This window comes from Phocoena phocoena, chromosome 6 (genome assembly GCF_963924675.1).
Source record: "Phocoena phocoena chromosome 6, mPhoPho1.1, whole genome shotgun sequence".
In the NCBI taxonomy this organism is placed as follows: Eukaryota; Metazoa; Chordata; class Mammalia; order Artiodactyla; family Phocoenidae; genus Phocoena; species Phocoena phocoena.
The window spans coordinates 25,972,783-25,988,838 of NC_089224.1; the positions used below are offsets into that span (position 1 = coordinate 25,972,783).

The 16,056-nt window shown below is 58.6% G+C and overlaps 1 protein-coding gene across 1 annotated transcript; it reads right to left on the reverse strand.

Annotated features, from left to right (window-relative positions):
- Nucleotides 1-4,181: 4,181 nt before the first annotated feature.
- On the reverse strand, nt 4,182-15,072 carry NINJ1 (ninjurin 1). The gene is made up of 4 exons (XM_065879475.1): nt 14,949-15,072; nt 6,902-7,127; nt 5,936-6,098; nt 4,182-4,773 (listed from the first exon to the last, which is right to left on the reverse strand). Exons 1-3 carry the CDS (start codon nt 15,021-15,023, stop codon nt 5,944-5,946), a joined length of 456 nt encoding a protein of 151 aa, XP_065735547.1. The 5' UTR covers nt 15,024-15,072; the 3' UTR covers nt 4,182-4,773; nt 5,936-5,943.
- Nucleotides 15,073-16,056: the final 984 nt, after the last annotated feature.

Genomic DNA, 16,056 nt, shown 5'->3' on the forward strand with positions numbered 1-16,056 from the left:
CCTCCACCCCCCATCTACTCAACCTGGGTCTTTGGTAAAATGCCATCTCCATCAGGAAAGTCCCCCAAAAACTCTAGTAAGAAAAGAGTAGTTCCTCATCCTGGCTATCACAGTGCTGGGATGACTGTCCCATCTCCAGTCTGCCTGGGGTGGGGAAGAACCCCCATGTGTAGGGAGAGGAATGAGGGAGGGTGTGAGGAGTATGGGAGGGACGGAAGTGATGCGGGCATTTGGGAGAAGTGTGTCTGTGAAGAAGGAGGTGTGTGTGTGAAGAGTAGTGGACCTGTGATGGAGGGAGTTAGGGCCCTAGATACTCTTGCCAGAGTGATGTGGTTCAGGCCGGGTGAGGTCACAGGCTGGTGTTTGCAGAACCAGAAATGCAACTGCAATTTGCACAATGCAGGGTTTCCCTCTGGGGAGAGGGCACAGGGTTCAGGTGTGGGTGCTGACACTGTTGGAATCCGGGGTTGTTTTATCCAGTTCCCCCCAGGTCAGTGCTCTGTGGACTATCTCAGAGAAGATACTGCTCACCCTGTGCCCCCAAAACCTCTGCATAAGCCCTAGGCCTGACCAAGCGCTGGGTCAGGTCCCTGCTGTATGGGCTCTGGGACCCCAGTCTTGTAGACTGGATGGGGATTTGGGAGCACAGAGCAGGGGACCTTCCTCATCGCTGGCCACGTGGCAGCTGGGACCTCAATTCTTATTCCACCTGGAGGCAGGACTGGAGCCCCATCTCTCCTCTGAGGACACCAAGGGCTGGGGCAGGGCCTAGGGGGCATTGCTGCCATGGGGCATCTCCCCTGGGCCACACACAGGTCCAGCAGCTTATCTTAGTTTCCCATGAAATAAATACTTGAGAGAAAGGGAAGAAAAATGTTAAAACATTCAGCTCCTTGATTTTTATAAATAATGTGGTGAGAAAAGAGGAACTAAGTTCAATTAAAGGCAGGTGGGAGAGAAGGTGCCTGAGAGAGAGGGGAGGGAAATGGGTAGGTGGGTGTGGCAGGTGTGGGAAGGAGGAATGACCCAATCCTGCAGCAAAAGTCCACCTTCTTGGTCCACTGGCCCCCATCCCATCCTGGCCTACCTTCCTCAGAGCTCCCTGACTTACCCTGTCCTCCCCCCACCCAGGTCAAGTGGGCCATGGCCTTGAAGGATGGACAGTGGGGATGGAGAGTCAGGGAAGGAGAACCTGTAGAGTGAAATGGACCTAGAATACTCCCAGGGTTTGAGCCAGGCAGGAATAAACTGTGGTGTCCTTGGACACATGCAGGGGACATGAGAAATGAGACAAGCACAAGGGTTCCCAGAGGGACAGAGGGGTCCTGTTTGGGCTTCCACTGGCACAGAGCTACTTCCTCATCTGGTGACTCTGCCAGGGGTGACCTGGGGATGACTCATCTATCCCTACCCCTATCTATCATCTATCTGTCTATCTATCTATCTATCATCATCTACCCATCTGTCCATCAATCTATCATCTTTTTGTCATCCATCCATCCATCAGTCATCATCTATCTTTTACAGTAAGAGGGTTAAGCACACAGTCCCCCCAGAGCTTGCTCAACAAGCTCTGCATGACTTCCCCCTCCCCTGCACTGACCACCCCACACTCCTTCAAGGCCAGCCCCAGCTCATGTGGCCTCAGGGCTCGTGCACCACAGCCTGTCTTTTCCTGGGGCTCCCTCCCAGTCCTGGGTCCCAGAGCATCGGTCTTGAGAGCTCCCCAGCTCTTGACTTCCCCGTGTGTCCCTTTGTGGAGTCCCCCAACTTGGCACGTATGTTTCCTTGCTTCTTACTCCTTAAGGGTCTCTGCCATCCCCAGGGAGGGCAGAGAAGTGTCCCCGGGTGGGGCAGCTGCATGGTAGGGCAGAGGGGGTAGTTAACAAGCCGTGGATGTGTTAGGGTGTCAGAGGACTCCCTGAGGGTTGTCACACCCCCCTGGGTCTGGCTTGGCCCTGACTCGCTCTCTGGGCCTCGGTTTTCTGTCCATCCCTTGGCCACTGTGACACATGCACAGGGCTCGGAACTCGAGGAGGAGTGAATCTATTGCAGATGTTTACTAAGTACCTACTGTATGTCAGACACAGTGCTGGGGACATAGGCTTTGGGTGGTTGCAACCAGTGGGAGAGCCAGGTCAGACCAAATAGAAGTGCAAGTATGAGTAGGGGCCCACCTCCTCCCCCAGCTCAGGCAGAGCTCCCTCAGCCTTCAGGGAGATGGTGGGCAGGACCCTCCTTCTCAGGGAGCAGCCCTGGTCTTGGGCCAGACGGTGCAGGGGTAGTCAGGGCTCAGATATGGGCCCCAGGGGGACACTGTGGGCAGTGACGCTAGCCAATGGCACCAAAGGCAGAGTAAACCCAAATGGCCCACCATGACAGCGACCAGCAGTGGTGGTCAGGAGGGCCAGTGGGGAAGACCTCAGGGCACAGCCCTGACCCTAGAGAGCAGCAGCACATGCCATGGACCTAAGACAGGAATACATCTGGAGTGAGGGTCAGGGGGCCGGAACTGTAGAGGCAGGAGCCTGGGTGCTGGTGGGGGGGCAGTCATGTGTACCTGTTGGCGGAGCAGCTGGGGTAGGGGCTGTAGGGGGCTGGGATGCACAGACCCACCCACTGTCATGCCCTGTCCCCAATGCCCCTAGCACCCGTGGAGGCCAGCCTGGCTTGGTGACCTGGGACCCAGTCCAGCCATCTGGGGCTTAACCTCTCTGGCCACATCTGGGCCAGCTTCCTGTCCTGGCCAAAGGAGGAACTAGGCCATCTGTTGGCCACGTCCATGGTCCACACAGGCTGGCATCCATCTGGTGTGGCTGCCAGCCAGCCCGCACCACAAGCCACAGACTGCTTCAGCCTATACCAGGCACGTGGTGCTGGGCAGCATCCACTTGTGCTGGGCCCTGGGCAGGGCTGGACCTGGGGGCATGGACCCGGACACCATCCTGGACCCACCATGAGGGCCAGGTGGTAGGGAAGGTTCACAGCCAGGAGCCTGACCTCTGCTGCTTCCTGGCAATAACAAGACAGCCAAGGTAAGATGTGCTCATAGTGAGCGGCAGGAGAGGTGGTCCTCTGTACCACTTGCTCCCAGGGCCCAGCCACCTGCACGCCTCTGCATCTGAGCCCTCTGGCTGGGGTGGCCCCAGGTTCATTGGATCCTCTGGGAAATGTGTCCACCCACTGCCTACCTGCTGGTCTTGCTTCTTCATGGACCTCATCCCATATGTGGATCACCTTTAAAAACCGTCTTTATGGGACATTCAGACACTCAGAAGAGCAGAGAGCTGGCCCCGCGGCCCCAGCTCTGCAGCCACTAGCACTTTCAATCTTATTTCATCCATTTCCCTGTTTTTTCCTGGATTATTTATTTAAAGTAAAGACCAGGATTAGATCACCTCACCCAGAAGCACTCCTGTTTGTCGATCACTTTGTGCAGAGTTGAATTTTCAGCCCCACGGAAGAGTCTGTGGGGTCACCTGAATGTCTTAAGGGAACAAGGTATTGGAGCTCCCCCAGGCTCAAAGTGGAGAGGGCAAGAGAAGTGATGGGGGAGGGGCCTTGGGAGCTCCTGGGGGCTGCATCCCCACCCAGGGCTCCAGTATCTCACCTAGAGAGGACCAAGTAAGAGCATTGTTGCCTCAAGGAGATGAGGGGGTGGGGCCAGCAGGAGTCAGAAAGGAGGTGACAAGGAGACAGAGAGTGAGGTCTCAGGCCCTAGAGGCCACAGGGTGGACTGAGGGAGCTGGAGGGCCCAGCCAGGTGAGATGTGGCCCCAAGGTGCCCCCGAGACAGCACCTGGCCCTTGTTGGTGCCTCTGCAGGGTCGAGGCTTGCTCAGCACCAGCCCCACTCTCCTCAGTCCCCTCGGCCTGAGTGAGCAGCAGTGTCCAGCACCACCACAAGGTGAGCCAGTACTGTGGGTGCAGAAGGGACCTGTGTGGGCATGCAAACTGCAGGAAATGTGGGAGTGCTGGAACTTTCCATGAGGGTCTGGTCAGGGGTCACCGGTCCCCGAGGACACATGGGGGTGATGTCTGGAGATGCCAACAGAGGCTGCTCCCCACAAAGGTCACAGGCTTGTGGGGAGAGAGAGAGGAGGCCTGCACAGGCTGGTGCTCTGAGGGGCACGGTGCACAGCACCCAGGCCTGGGGGAGGGGAGGATGGCACTGGGAGCCACACGAGGGGGAGCATCAGCTTTACTGGTTACTTGCACTTAGAAAAGTGGGGGCTCAGACCGCCAAGGAGGGGTAGGGCCCTGCCGAGTCACTGCTGGTAGAGGGTGCGAGGCCTGAGTCAGTGGCCACGGTGGGGGTCCCACAGGGTCGCTGGTGGTCTACGGTCCTGGGTCAGGAAGTGCAGAGGTCATGGGTCACTCAGGGTGGGCAGCACACAAGGCCAGGACACTGCTGCACTGGCAGAGGGCAGGCGCCTCCTCATCCCTCTGGAAATGTCCTGAGACGGCGCCAGCCTCTTGCCCCCCATCCTTGGGCCTGCTGCATGTCCACGGCAGCGACGACCCTTGCTGAGGACTCTACAGTTCTGTCTTCTGGGCATCACTGCGCCATGCTCCAGGAGGAGGAGCAGCTGAGGATGGGGCAGGCCCTGTGCTGGCCGGAGTGGCCTGACCGTGGGTGGCTTGCTTGGATGCAGTCCAGCGGGGCCAGCCTGGGCTATGGCGGTTTGGGGGAATGCACGCACAGGAGGGTGGGCCTCAAGGGCAAGGCGCCTCCTGGGTTTAGGCAGCTGCGGCCAGGCACGATCCGGGGGCATCTGCAAAGAAGGGAGAGGAGAGGCATGAGGGTCGCCAAGGCCAGAGGGGCCTCCAGTTCTGTTCTGGTGACCCTGCCTCAGTATTGTGTCTGGCAACCAGCCCACAAATGTTGGGGTCACTCCGACTCCGGAATCAGACAGCCCAATTCTGACCTGGGAGAGCCCCAGTTTCCCCTTCTGGGTCACTGTCAGGATTTAAAAGCCTGGTCCCAGCACGCTCTGATAGGGGCCCTCTGAGAGCATGGGCCGGCGGGTGGACATGTGCCGTGGGGCCCACAAGGTCTCCTTGCCAGGCTGGTGCTTGGGGAGAGTCAGGACTGTGTCTGGGGCACACAAGCAGGTGATTAATAAGTGGCCCAGTCATCATGCAATGAGTGAGGGAGCAGGCTGGCATCCAGAGGCCTCCACGGGGCACAGACTTAACAACAAACTGGTACCAGCAGCTGGGCAGTGAATCGGATGCTATTGGTGGGGCCAATAGCAATGGCATGGGCAAGTGGAGGCCAGATGCTCACAATGGGGCCACACAAAGGCCCTGCTCCCAGCATCTTACGGCATTGTCCACTTGGTCAATGTGTAAGGCTTTCTAGTATGCCCCTGACACACAGGTGCTTGCTGTGTAGGGATGGTCTCCTGTCCACTCTGCTGTGCTAGTGGATGGATAGTTGTCTGTTTGTGGCACTTACCTCTCCTCTGGGGCAGGTCCGAGGACTGCTGGACCCAAGGGTGGGTGGACCTGTGTTGTGCTGCCCTGGCCAGGGCTCCAGACTCTGGACACATGACACATGCCAGACCCACTGACCTTCTGCATCTGCCCTCATGACAATCAGGGTTGCCTGTGTCTGAGGCCCTATAGTAGGGGCTTGCTGAGTGTGTTATGAGGGTCACTCCACTCCCTTGTGGCTCCTGCTCCCAAGTGGGGTGACCCTCGGCAGGCGCTGGGTCTCTCTGAGCGAGGACAGTGGGCTGAGTGTGGTGTGGGGTTGCACACGGCCAGGGGCGCCCACCCTGCAAGGCCCAGGTGAGGGCAGATGCAGTCACAGGGGCTCTGCATGAAAGACCCTGAGTCCCCCATGCTGGGTCGGTGACCCAGTGGGGTGAGTGGGTGGGCTCGTGGTAGAGGCACGTGTAGACCCTGCCGGGGCCGGCCCTGACAGCTCACCCGAACCCCTACTGCCGAGGTGCCATGTCCATCGTGGGCTTCTGGACGCCAAAGGCAGTGATGAAGATGTTGACCACGACGATGATGAAGACCAGGCCGGTGGCCAGATTGTTGAGGAAGTCCAGCTTGGCATGCTTGGCAGGGTTGTTGAGGTCATACCTGACTGTGGGCGAGAGGGAGCAGACACTGCCCAGGGCTGTGCAACACCAAGGGGCCCTCTTCTGTCCCCCAGAGAGAGACATGGCTGCCTTAATACATTACAGACAATGGGCTCTGGCCTGGGCAGTCTGGTATCTGTGGCCTGACCACTGCATTCCCCCTTGTTCAGTGAACAGAAGCTCAGAGGGGCCTGCTGCCTGGTCACGAAGTGGAAGGCATGGAGGCCCAAGGCCCAGGCTTGGATTTTAAGGCACAATGTGCACAAGCAAGCACCTTTCTGAGTGCTGGTGCATGATAATCTAGCCATCCTCACACCTACCCAAGGCTGTCCTTATGTCCACCTTCTAGGCAAGCAAACAGAGGTCCAAGAGGTCGTGTAACCTGCCTGAGGTCACACAGCCAGGCAGCGGTTGTGGGGAGCCCAAAGCTCTTGCTGCTCTTAGCCCTGACCCTCACCTTGGGGGCAGGACTACCACCTAGTCCCTACGGACCGCCATAAGGTCTAGAGGGTACACAGTAGGTGCCCAGTACATATCAACTCTTAGCACATGTTATGACATTTTCCTGTGTCCTCAGCTTGGGTGAGTGGAAAGATGGAGACATGGGGTCCCTCTGGGGGCCACGGTGGGAGCTACATTTTGGACCACGTGCCTAGTGAGAAGGGCCAGGGCTCCCGTGCAGCTCTGTGAGGGCCTGGAAAACACTCAGTGACGCATCCCAAGGTGCGTGCAGGCAGAATCAGCTGACCGTGGGGCAGGGGTACCCCAGGGCCCTCCCACTGCTGGGGCCCCCTGCCCAGGCACGCACCAAGGAAGATGAGCAGCACGCCCACACCGATCTGCAGCATGAGGGAGACGGAGATGAGGACCACCAGGGGGATGAAGAAGGCGAATCCAGGGCCCTGCTCGATGACAGCCTTCAGCTGGGAGGCGTTGGCCAACAGCAATGCGATGTCCAGCATGCTCTCGGCCGCACTCTTCTTATTGGCATAATGGTTCATGTTGATGGGCTGGTTCCTGCCCCAGCGGGGTGGCTGCAGGGAGGGGGGCGGTCAGCCTGGGCTCTGCGGCAGGGGGCTGCAGGCCTGGGCCCACCCTGGTGTCCCCCCCTTTGAGCCTGGTCTCCTTCCCAGGGATGTGGGGGTTGATCGGATCAGCAGGTGAGGGCCCAGATAAGGGCTCGAAAGGGAAGTGCTTATTAATAGAACAAGAGGCCCAGAGAAGGCTGTGCAGCCCCTGCAAGACCCACCCTAGGAATCAAGTCCTGGAAGAGAAAGGAAACAAAACACAACCTTAGCACACACTCTGGTTTTAGATGGGAAAATGCCGCCAACTGTCTGCCTGCCATGGGCGGGGCTGTCTGGCAGCCTTCCCTGCATGCCCCTGCCTGCCCTCCTCTCCAGGAGGTGATTGGTGCCAGGGCGGGAAGTGACATGACGGCATCTGGATTCCAGATCCCTGCATACTCGCCCAGACCTGAAACAAGTCTTCCTGGGATGGCCGATCCACCCAGGCCATCTCCCAGCTGTGCAGGCACACAGCAGGTGCTCAACAGATGCCTCAGCATTTTACAATGCAACTGAGCTTAGCTTCTTCCTTAATTTTTATTAAAAAAAATTTTTAAACCACTTTACTGAGGTGTGATTGACACACAAAAACTGTACATAATAAATGTGAACAACTTGAAGAGTTTGGAGCTAAGTGTGTACCGTGACACCATCACCACATCCAGGCCACCACACATCCAGAGTCTTCTCCTGACCCTTTATTATTAGTATTTGTGATAATACTAATATCACCCTTAGAGTGCTGTACTGGTCACGACATGCTGCACAGTGGATCTCCAGGGCTCATTCTGCCTTCATGTTCACGTTGATAAAACAGGAACACAAGTTCTGATAACTTCCCTCACTTCTGCCTGAGAACATCCCCAGTCCTCAAGGCCAGGGCCCCTGTCCCTCCCAAGGGCCCTCCATGCCCCAGGGCCCCACCCAGAGCTGACTCCCCCTGTAGGATAGGCTCTTCTGTCCCAGGGCAGGAGCGGGGAGGGTAGTTAGGCAGGAGAAGGTCTGCCTCCGAGGCTGGAGTCCAGGCCACAAAGACCCCTCCCAGGACTGGAGTTTACCTCTTGGGGCGGCTGTTTCACTTGAAGCCAGCTCTAAGCTGCCAGGCCTCCTCTTTGTATCCAGCCCATCTGCTCTCCTCAAGCTGCCCCTGGCCAGGCCCCTCCCCAACCTCCCAGGACAAATCTGTACCCCTCAGCCCTGGCCGCTTGTCCACAGGAATCCCTGAGCCACTAGGCCTCCTGGGGCCATTCAGATCTTGTTTCTAGAGTCATGGAAGAGGCAGGGATGGGAGGTGGGGGTTCTGGGGAGGGCAAGCCTCTACTTTCTGCAGCTGGACATACTTCACAGAACTACAGAAGGGCGGGGTCTTCATTTTTACATTATGTCTTTCAAAGTTAACCTAGAATAACATGCCCAGGAGGGAGGACAGGAACGTAGGCGGCTCTGCTATGTCCTGCTTTCCCTCAGTGTCAGTTGTTCTTAAGTAGCAAATCTACTTGGTTTAAAATTCTAGACCCAAGAGCCCCCAGGGAAAGCCTCCTCCACTGGACCCAGGGCCCTGGCCTGCTCTTTGGGAAATTCCATGTGCAGCCTGAGGTCTCCCCTTTCTTTCTTCAACTCCCCCCTTTGCCTCTCCATGCCAGGCCTACAGTTGCACTCACATCTGGGTGGGCCACACCCCTAGACCAAGAACACCCAAGGCACACCACTCCTCCCCAGGGTCTGTGCCCTCCCCCGCAAAAGCACCAGGCTGTCTCCCAGCTCTGCTCTTGCAAAGCGGCCCATCTGGCCATGCTTCACCATTTGTGTGCTCCTCTGGGTGTGGGTATCCTGGAGACACTGGCCCGCTGGCCATGTGCCCCTATGTTTCATAAACCAGAAGTGCCAAAATGTCTTCCACACACACGTAAGTACCCAATACACATCTACACACAAGCACAATACATATATGTGTGTAAGCACACACAAACATGTATACACAGTACACATGCACAAACACAGATGAGCACACATGCAGACGCATGTATACATAACATGTATACACACATATACAATACATACGTATATATGCATTAACAAACACACATACACACACATATGTACACATCCAGGCTAACTGTGGAGGCTTCTGAGGAGGAGGGAGAATTCCTTTTTATTCTTGAGCTCTCTTGAACTGTTGAAATATTTTATGCCCATGCAGCCACATGCACATTCAAATACAGAATGACACCATCAGCAGCAGTGCCCCCAGCACAGGGCGCCTGTGCCCCGCTGTCCTCCATCTTGGGTGCCCAGGGCACAGCCCATCATCTTACTCACCCTTTAGCTAGGTGCTTTGCTCCAGGGAGTCCCCCTGTCCTCACGCCCCACTTACCGAGGGTAAACTGAGGCTATATGGGGAGGAACCTTGTCCAAAGCCAATAGCAAGTGAGGGTTGCACTGGGATTTGAACCCAGGTCCCAGGACTCAGAAGCCCTGAGAGCTGACACGACAGTCCCCTTGGGGCCTGCAGTGGGGGTCTGGGGTCTGGGTCATCTGTGAGCCTGAGTGCTCAGAAGTCCCCAGCCCCTGGCTCTAGCTGAGTGACCTCAGGACAGCCAGGCCCCTCTGGGGTTCAGTCTCCCATGTGTGCAACAGGGCCACGGAGCAAACATGCCAGGAGGTTCTGGGGGGTCTGGCCACTGTCTCAGGGTCCCAGTTAGGAAGCAAGGGCCCCAGGCCATGTGCCCCTCATGATACATGGCACTTCCTGCCCATACGGCCATCTGCTTCCTGTTCAACCTGTGCAGTGATAAGGAGCGCTGGCCAGAGGCTGCAGGCCGGGGGGCTGGTGGGGGGAGCTCTGGTCAAGCTCCAGCTCACTATAGCCTGGCAGTGTAGCCTTGACAACACGCTCCCCCTCACTGGGCCTCAGTTTCCCCATTTGTACACCCCAGGCCACAGTCTGGGAAGCTCTACAACCTACCAAGTGCCCCCACTAACAATGAGAAAGAGCACTGTTCTCCCATTCTATAGAGTGGGAGACTAAGGCTCAGGGGGGCTCACCCAGGGCTACTGTGAGGGAGGGGCAGATCAGAATTTGAACCAGCCTATCCACCTCAAAGCTTAGGGCCACGCAGGACATGGCACAGCTTCATGTCCTCCCTGGTCAGAGAGCCCAGGAGGTTTGTGTGGTAGGGGCTTGGGTGGGGAGGAGGCTGCAGGGCTGATCCGCTTCTCCCATGCCTGACCTTGTGTCCTAGGCCTTCTGCGGAGGGGCTTTGAGCTGTGGAGGGAGCTCTGGGCCCTAGAGGTGACTGCTGCACAGGTGAATCCCAGGGAGGCTGCTATCTTGAGAAGGTCACTGGGGCTGGGGGGGGGGCGGTCAGAGCCCACCTCTCACAGGTGCAGAGCTCTATGGGCCTGGACAGGCCACCTGGCCACCCAGCTGCCAGAAGCCATGCTGGGACCCTCTCACGGAGACCCCTGCCCATGACCTGGGCAGTGCAGGGAACAAATACCCAGTTTAATGTGTCCCTAGGGCCAAGAGGACTTCCCTGAAACCTCAACGGCATACCAGAAGCTGAGTAAGCTTGGGGCTGCCAGACATTTTCCCCTAAAAGCCAGGAAGGAGCCTGTGGGGAGGGAGCTGACTTTGGCAGATGCCCACAGGGCTGGCTCCTTGAGCCCACTTTCTGTGGACAGAGGGTCTCATCCCAGCCATTGGTAGGCAGCTTGCAAGGACCCAGGCCACCTGGCCCAGGGTCACACTGCTGGGCAACCTCAGCTTGGACAGGGAGAGGAGTTGGGACAGAAGCAGGATTCAAAGCAGGTCTGTGGTACTCAGAGAACCCAGTTTCAGCACAATGCATCCTCCAGTACACCCTGGGCTTGGATGGGCTGCCCATGGCCTACAGCTGGGCCCATGAGGTCTGGCCCACCCCCAGCCTCCTGTCTGTACACTCTCTGCTCCCCTGGGAGACAAGGGCAGGCCAGGGCTGTGGCCCACTGAACCCCTGCAGGACCCCTCAGGGTTTTGGTTATGGACTTCCTCCAATCCTGCCTGCCCCAATTCTGCCACTGACTCCAAACCCCATGTACAAGTATGGAACAAGGAGCCCACATGGGAATTCCTGCCCACGCTCCCAGAGCCCAATTTCATATCTGTAGAACCAAGCCCCCAATAAATCTATGAGGTTCATCAGCTATCCTGGGAGGAGCTGGGGTGTGGGCCTTCCATCAGCACCTATCCTTTATCATCTCCATATCCTGCCACACCACGGACCAACAGAATGACTGGTCTGTGCCTCAGTTTCCTCATCTATAAAATGGGCACATAAAGGGGAGTGAATGAAGGGCTCAGAGGCCCAGTGGCTGGTCAGAGCACAGCTGGTGCAGGGCAGGACTGGATGTTCCTCTTCCTCACCACCCAGGCCTCACCACTTTGAAAGGTTGCCTCCAAAATGAACTGTACCAATTTGTGATTAATTCCACTTAAAAAATCCATAACAAGGAAGAGAAAGTACTAGCCCCAGAAATGCATGAGCTGAGTAGGTCCAGCTCCAGATGCTGGGCTATTGCAGCCACTGCTGCATAAGGCCCCTCCCCTTGGGCTCAGTGGGCAACAGGGGATGTGCGGGCTCTGGGGTCCTTGCCTCTGGCTGGGACCTCAGAACTGACTGAGTAGGATATGTTGGGGCCTGGGGTGTCCCTTGTCTGACCCACTAGTGCGGGGCATAAGCTGTTATTGTGGCCACCCGCCGGACTCAGCATGAAACCGCCTGCTCCAGGTAACACTGGCTTACTCCTGCACTGTCCCCATACCGTCCGCACACAGCCAGCCCCGAGATGTCTCTTGCTCCATGTCTGAGTGCATGGCAGGAAGTTTCCTGGGGTGGGGGGCGGGGGGGTTCCCTGCTGCAGCTGGGCTGGGTTGGGCAGTCCCGCTTCCTGTGGACTCAGCAATGGCTAGCAGTAACCCCGCAGCCACATCAGGGCTGCCTTTTGGAACGTGGCCAAGACCCCACCAGCCTCGGGATCTGCCAGGAGAGCAGAAATGAGAAAAAGAGCAAACTTGGGACTTCCCTGGAGGTCCAGCGGTTAAAACTCCATGCTTCCAATGCAGGGGGTATGGGTTCGATCCCTGGTTGGGGAACTAAGATCCCATATGTCGTGCAGTGCAGCCAAAAAAAAAGTTTAAGAGAAAAGGAGCAAACTTCCCCCAGCAGCTGAGGCTGTGCACATACCCCTCCCTCCCAGGACTTGGCTTCCAAGCCCAAATGTGGCCCCAGGAGCCTCACTGCACCCTGTCCTGCCACCTCCCTGCTGTGTCCTCAGCTGGCTGTGGTCCCAGAGTCTGCTGCAGGGTCCAACGCAGCTGCCCCCTGAGATAAATCCCCGGGCATGACACAGTCAAGGACCACATTTATTTTCACAATAAAATTGATGTTTACTATTCCTGCTGCTGCCAGCCGAAAGTGAGTTGACTTAGTGAAGACTCCAACTCACTCCTGTGGGGCATCTGAGTGGACGGGCCTTGTGTGGAGGCCATAGGGATATGGGGCACATGGAGCGGGACATCTGCAGAGCTCCCCCACCACCCTGGCCCGACAGGGCTCATCTGCCCATGGATTACACATATAACTCTTCCCTGAGCCCAGCCACCCTGGGAGGTGAGTGATCCTGCCCCACTTCACAGAGGAGGAAACTGAGGTTCAGAGAGGGTCTGCACTTGCCCAAGGCTGCATGGCAGGGCGTCTCGAGACTGATGGGGGCTCTGGGCCTGGGCCTCCCACTCAGTCCTCTTGCAGCCAAGGACATACTGGTGACCCAGCCCACACACCCTGCTGTCTGGGGCTCTTGCTTAAGTGGGGACACATCTGAAGATCCTGGGGTTTGCCCCTCCTCCCAGCAAGCCTTTCTAGTCCTCCTCAAGCAGGAGCTTGGGCCTCAGATTCAGGCAGGGACCGCCAGGAGAGAAGGCTGTGGAAAAGCCAGGTGAGGTGCAGGGGGAGGGCCATGCCTGTCCACAGGGATTGCACCTGAGGGAAGGTGCTGCCCTTACCAAACCCTGCCTGGGCTTCATCTTTGAGAGAGGGTCTTGTGTGGCAGGCAGGAATGTTAACAATGCTGTGTGCCCAGTTTCCTACAGTACTTCACACGCATTAGCCCATTTATCCTCACCATAACCCTCTGAGGGAGGTACTACTCTCACCCCATTTCACAAATGAGAAACTGAGACACAGAGTGATGTGCTCAAGAACACAGTGAGGCAGGTCCTGAGGGTGGGAAGGGGAAGGCGGAGGCTGGAGAGCAGTGTTGGGTGGGCCTGGGCCCCAGGCAGGGTGAGCAGAGCAGCCTTCAGTACTGACCATCTCTCCCAGAGCCTCCCTGCCTGTGACTGGAGCCACCCTGGAAGAATGTGTTCACTATCACATGAGCTTCCAGCCCCTCCATGGCCTCCATAGCTGGCAAGGTCTGACCTCCCATACGACCTCCAGCTCCCCAGCTCCAATGTATTGATACTTGGTGGTCCAGCCCCTGGGCCTTTCTCTCACTGTTCTCCCTGCCTGGGATGCCTTTCCCAGGCATACCTGTACCCCATTCCAGTGCCAATGTCCCCACTGGTCAGGAAGCCTTCCTGACCCCACTCCCACCTGCCTTCAGAACCAACCCCTGGGAGTTCAGCACTTTGGCCGTGGCTTCTCCGTCTGGACCCGTCTCAGCTCTCAGACTGAGTGGTACAGGGCTGCAGCAACTGCAACTGGTCCCAAAGCCAATGAACGCAGTGATCCCTGAGCACACCCATCCTGCCTGCTGAGGGCCCGTTCCCCCAGTCCAAGGCCTTGCTTGCCCCACATGTTCTCCCCCCATCCCCTAAACGTGGCCTGTTACTACAACATCGCCTAGGACTGCTCACCCACACCTGAGCAGGGCCGGTCTCTGCCTCAGTCAGGCGCACATGGCCACCGTCCCTACCCCCAACCCCAGGGGGTCAGAAACTGAAAGAATGTCCAAAGTCAACAAGTTGGGAGGGCGGTGCTCAGGACTGCGCCATAAACAGAGGCCCTGGGGAAGTGCTAGTCCAAGGCAAAGCCAGTTAGGAACCGCTACTCTGGCCCTGCCAGTGGGACAGGACCCCAGGGTGGGAGGGTACCAGCTGTAATATGGGACCACTGCCAGGGCCTGCCTCATGCCCACAGTGCTTCCAGGCCAGCAGGGCAGGCTCTGAATAGAGCCTCTCGTGCGGGTGGAGAGAGGAGAGGGGGCCATAGCGGCACCAAGTTCCCCATCAGGGCACGCACAAGATTGTGCGGTCTCCGTGGACACCGTGGGTGACGTAACTGTCTGCCCACTGCTGGCCTGGGGCCCAGAAGCCGAGATCCACTCCGCCCAGTCCGGGCGCGCATCGAGCCGGTGGAGAGGCAAAGTTGGAGTGTGGTGTGGGAGCCAGGAAGGCAGGGGCCCGCGGGAAGTGGCGGGGGGAGGAGAGAAGGTGGCGCCCAGGCCCCTCGGCTGTGCAGCTCGGTGTGGGCGCTACCTGCCCCAGGCCACGTCCGGCATTTTGCCAGCCGCCCCCGCCCCCGCTCACTTTCCGGGGTGGCTGGAGCCTCAGGGCCACCGCTGGGGCCCCCGACCGCGCGGGTAGGGGGCGGAACGCACGGGGCGTGGCGACCACCGCCACCCTCATTAAGGACGCGGCGCGCAGCTGGTCGGCGCCCATAGGTCCCTAGGGGCCGCTGGCGCCGGGCTCAGAGAGGGCGGGCATCGGCCAAGGTCGCAGAGCCCCACGGGGGTAGGGGTGCTTACCGACGCGTCCGGGGAGCCAAGCGAGCCCGGGCGCACGTCGCCATTGAGCTCATACTCCTCGGGTCGCGAGTCCATGGTGCGGCGCTGGGGCAGCCTTGCTCCGGGCCTCAGGGCGGCCGGCGCCTCAGCCTTTGAGACCCTGCTGCGCACCCGCGCCCCCTCCCGTCGGCCCGCCCCCCGGCCCGCCCAGCGCACGCCACCGCCCTCAGACTCCGCCCCCAGACCGGGTCTGGAGGCCTGGCTGGCTGGACCTAGACTGCCGCTCTCCTTCCCAGTGTGGGCGGCAAGGGCCGCGGGATCCCGCGCTGCGTTTCGGCACTCTTAGGCCCCGGACCTCGCGTGTTCGTGGTAAAGTACGTCGCCCTCTGTGCTCCTGTCGTGGACACTTTTAATCCATAAAACGAGGACAAGAACCGGCCTTTCCCCGGCCTCTTCGCTAACTGCCGAACGCGCTGTGAAGGCGAAAGGGCGCTCCCGCGGGTGTGGGTTTTATTTTGTTATTTTTAATGGGGTGAGGCTCACCCCGGGGGCCCCACTGCAGGTCTCGCCAACACATCGTCCACCCCGCACCCGGAACCTGAGTCAACGAGTCGTGTGGGTCTCACACCCTCTGAGCCTCGGCCTTCTCGTCTAGGAAATGGGGGCAGGAAGGCCTCCCACGCACTCACGAGGGGAGGGAGGGGGGAGGCAGAGAGCGGATCACCACAGGTTGGGCCCGCTTTGTGTGCCAGTGCCCGCCGTTGCCTCTCATGAAGCAGCCTCTGTGTCTTCAGGCAGGGCCCCCTTGTTTGGGGTGGCACCCTGTGTGTGCCCGTGCCAGCCGTTGGGGGTGGCCTGAGCGTGTTGGTTCCTCCAGCCCTTGGCTCTGTCGGCCAGGACGCGGGCCTCTCCCAGAAGCCAGGCAGGTACGAAGGGGCCAGGCATTATCTCCCCTGGCAGGTATGCAAAAGTACAGGCCTCTGTGTTCTCCTGTCCTGACCCTGACCCGGCTCCCAGGCCCACCTGCTTTTCACTCCTAGTCGAGCCGCCCTCCCCCTCCCCACCCCTGCCCCTTTTCCGCCGTCTGTCACGGTGTCTGCTGATGTCTTCAGCAGAGTGGCTCAGGCAG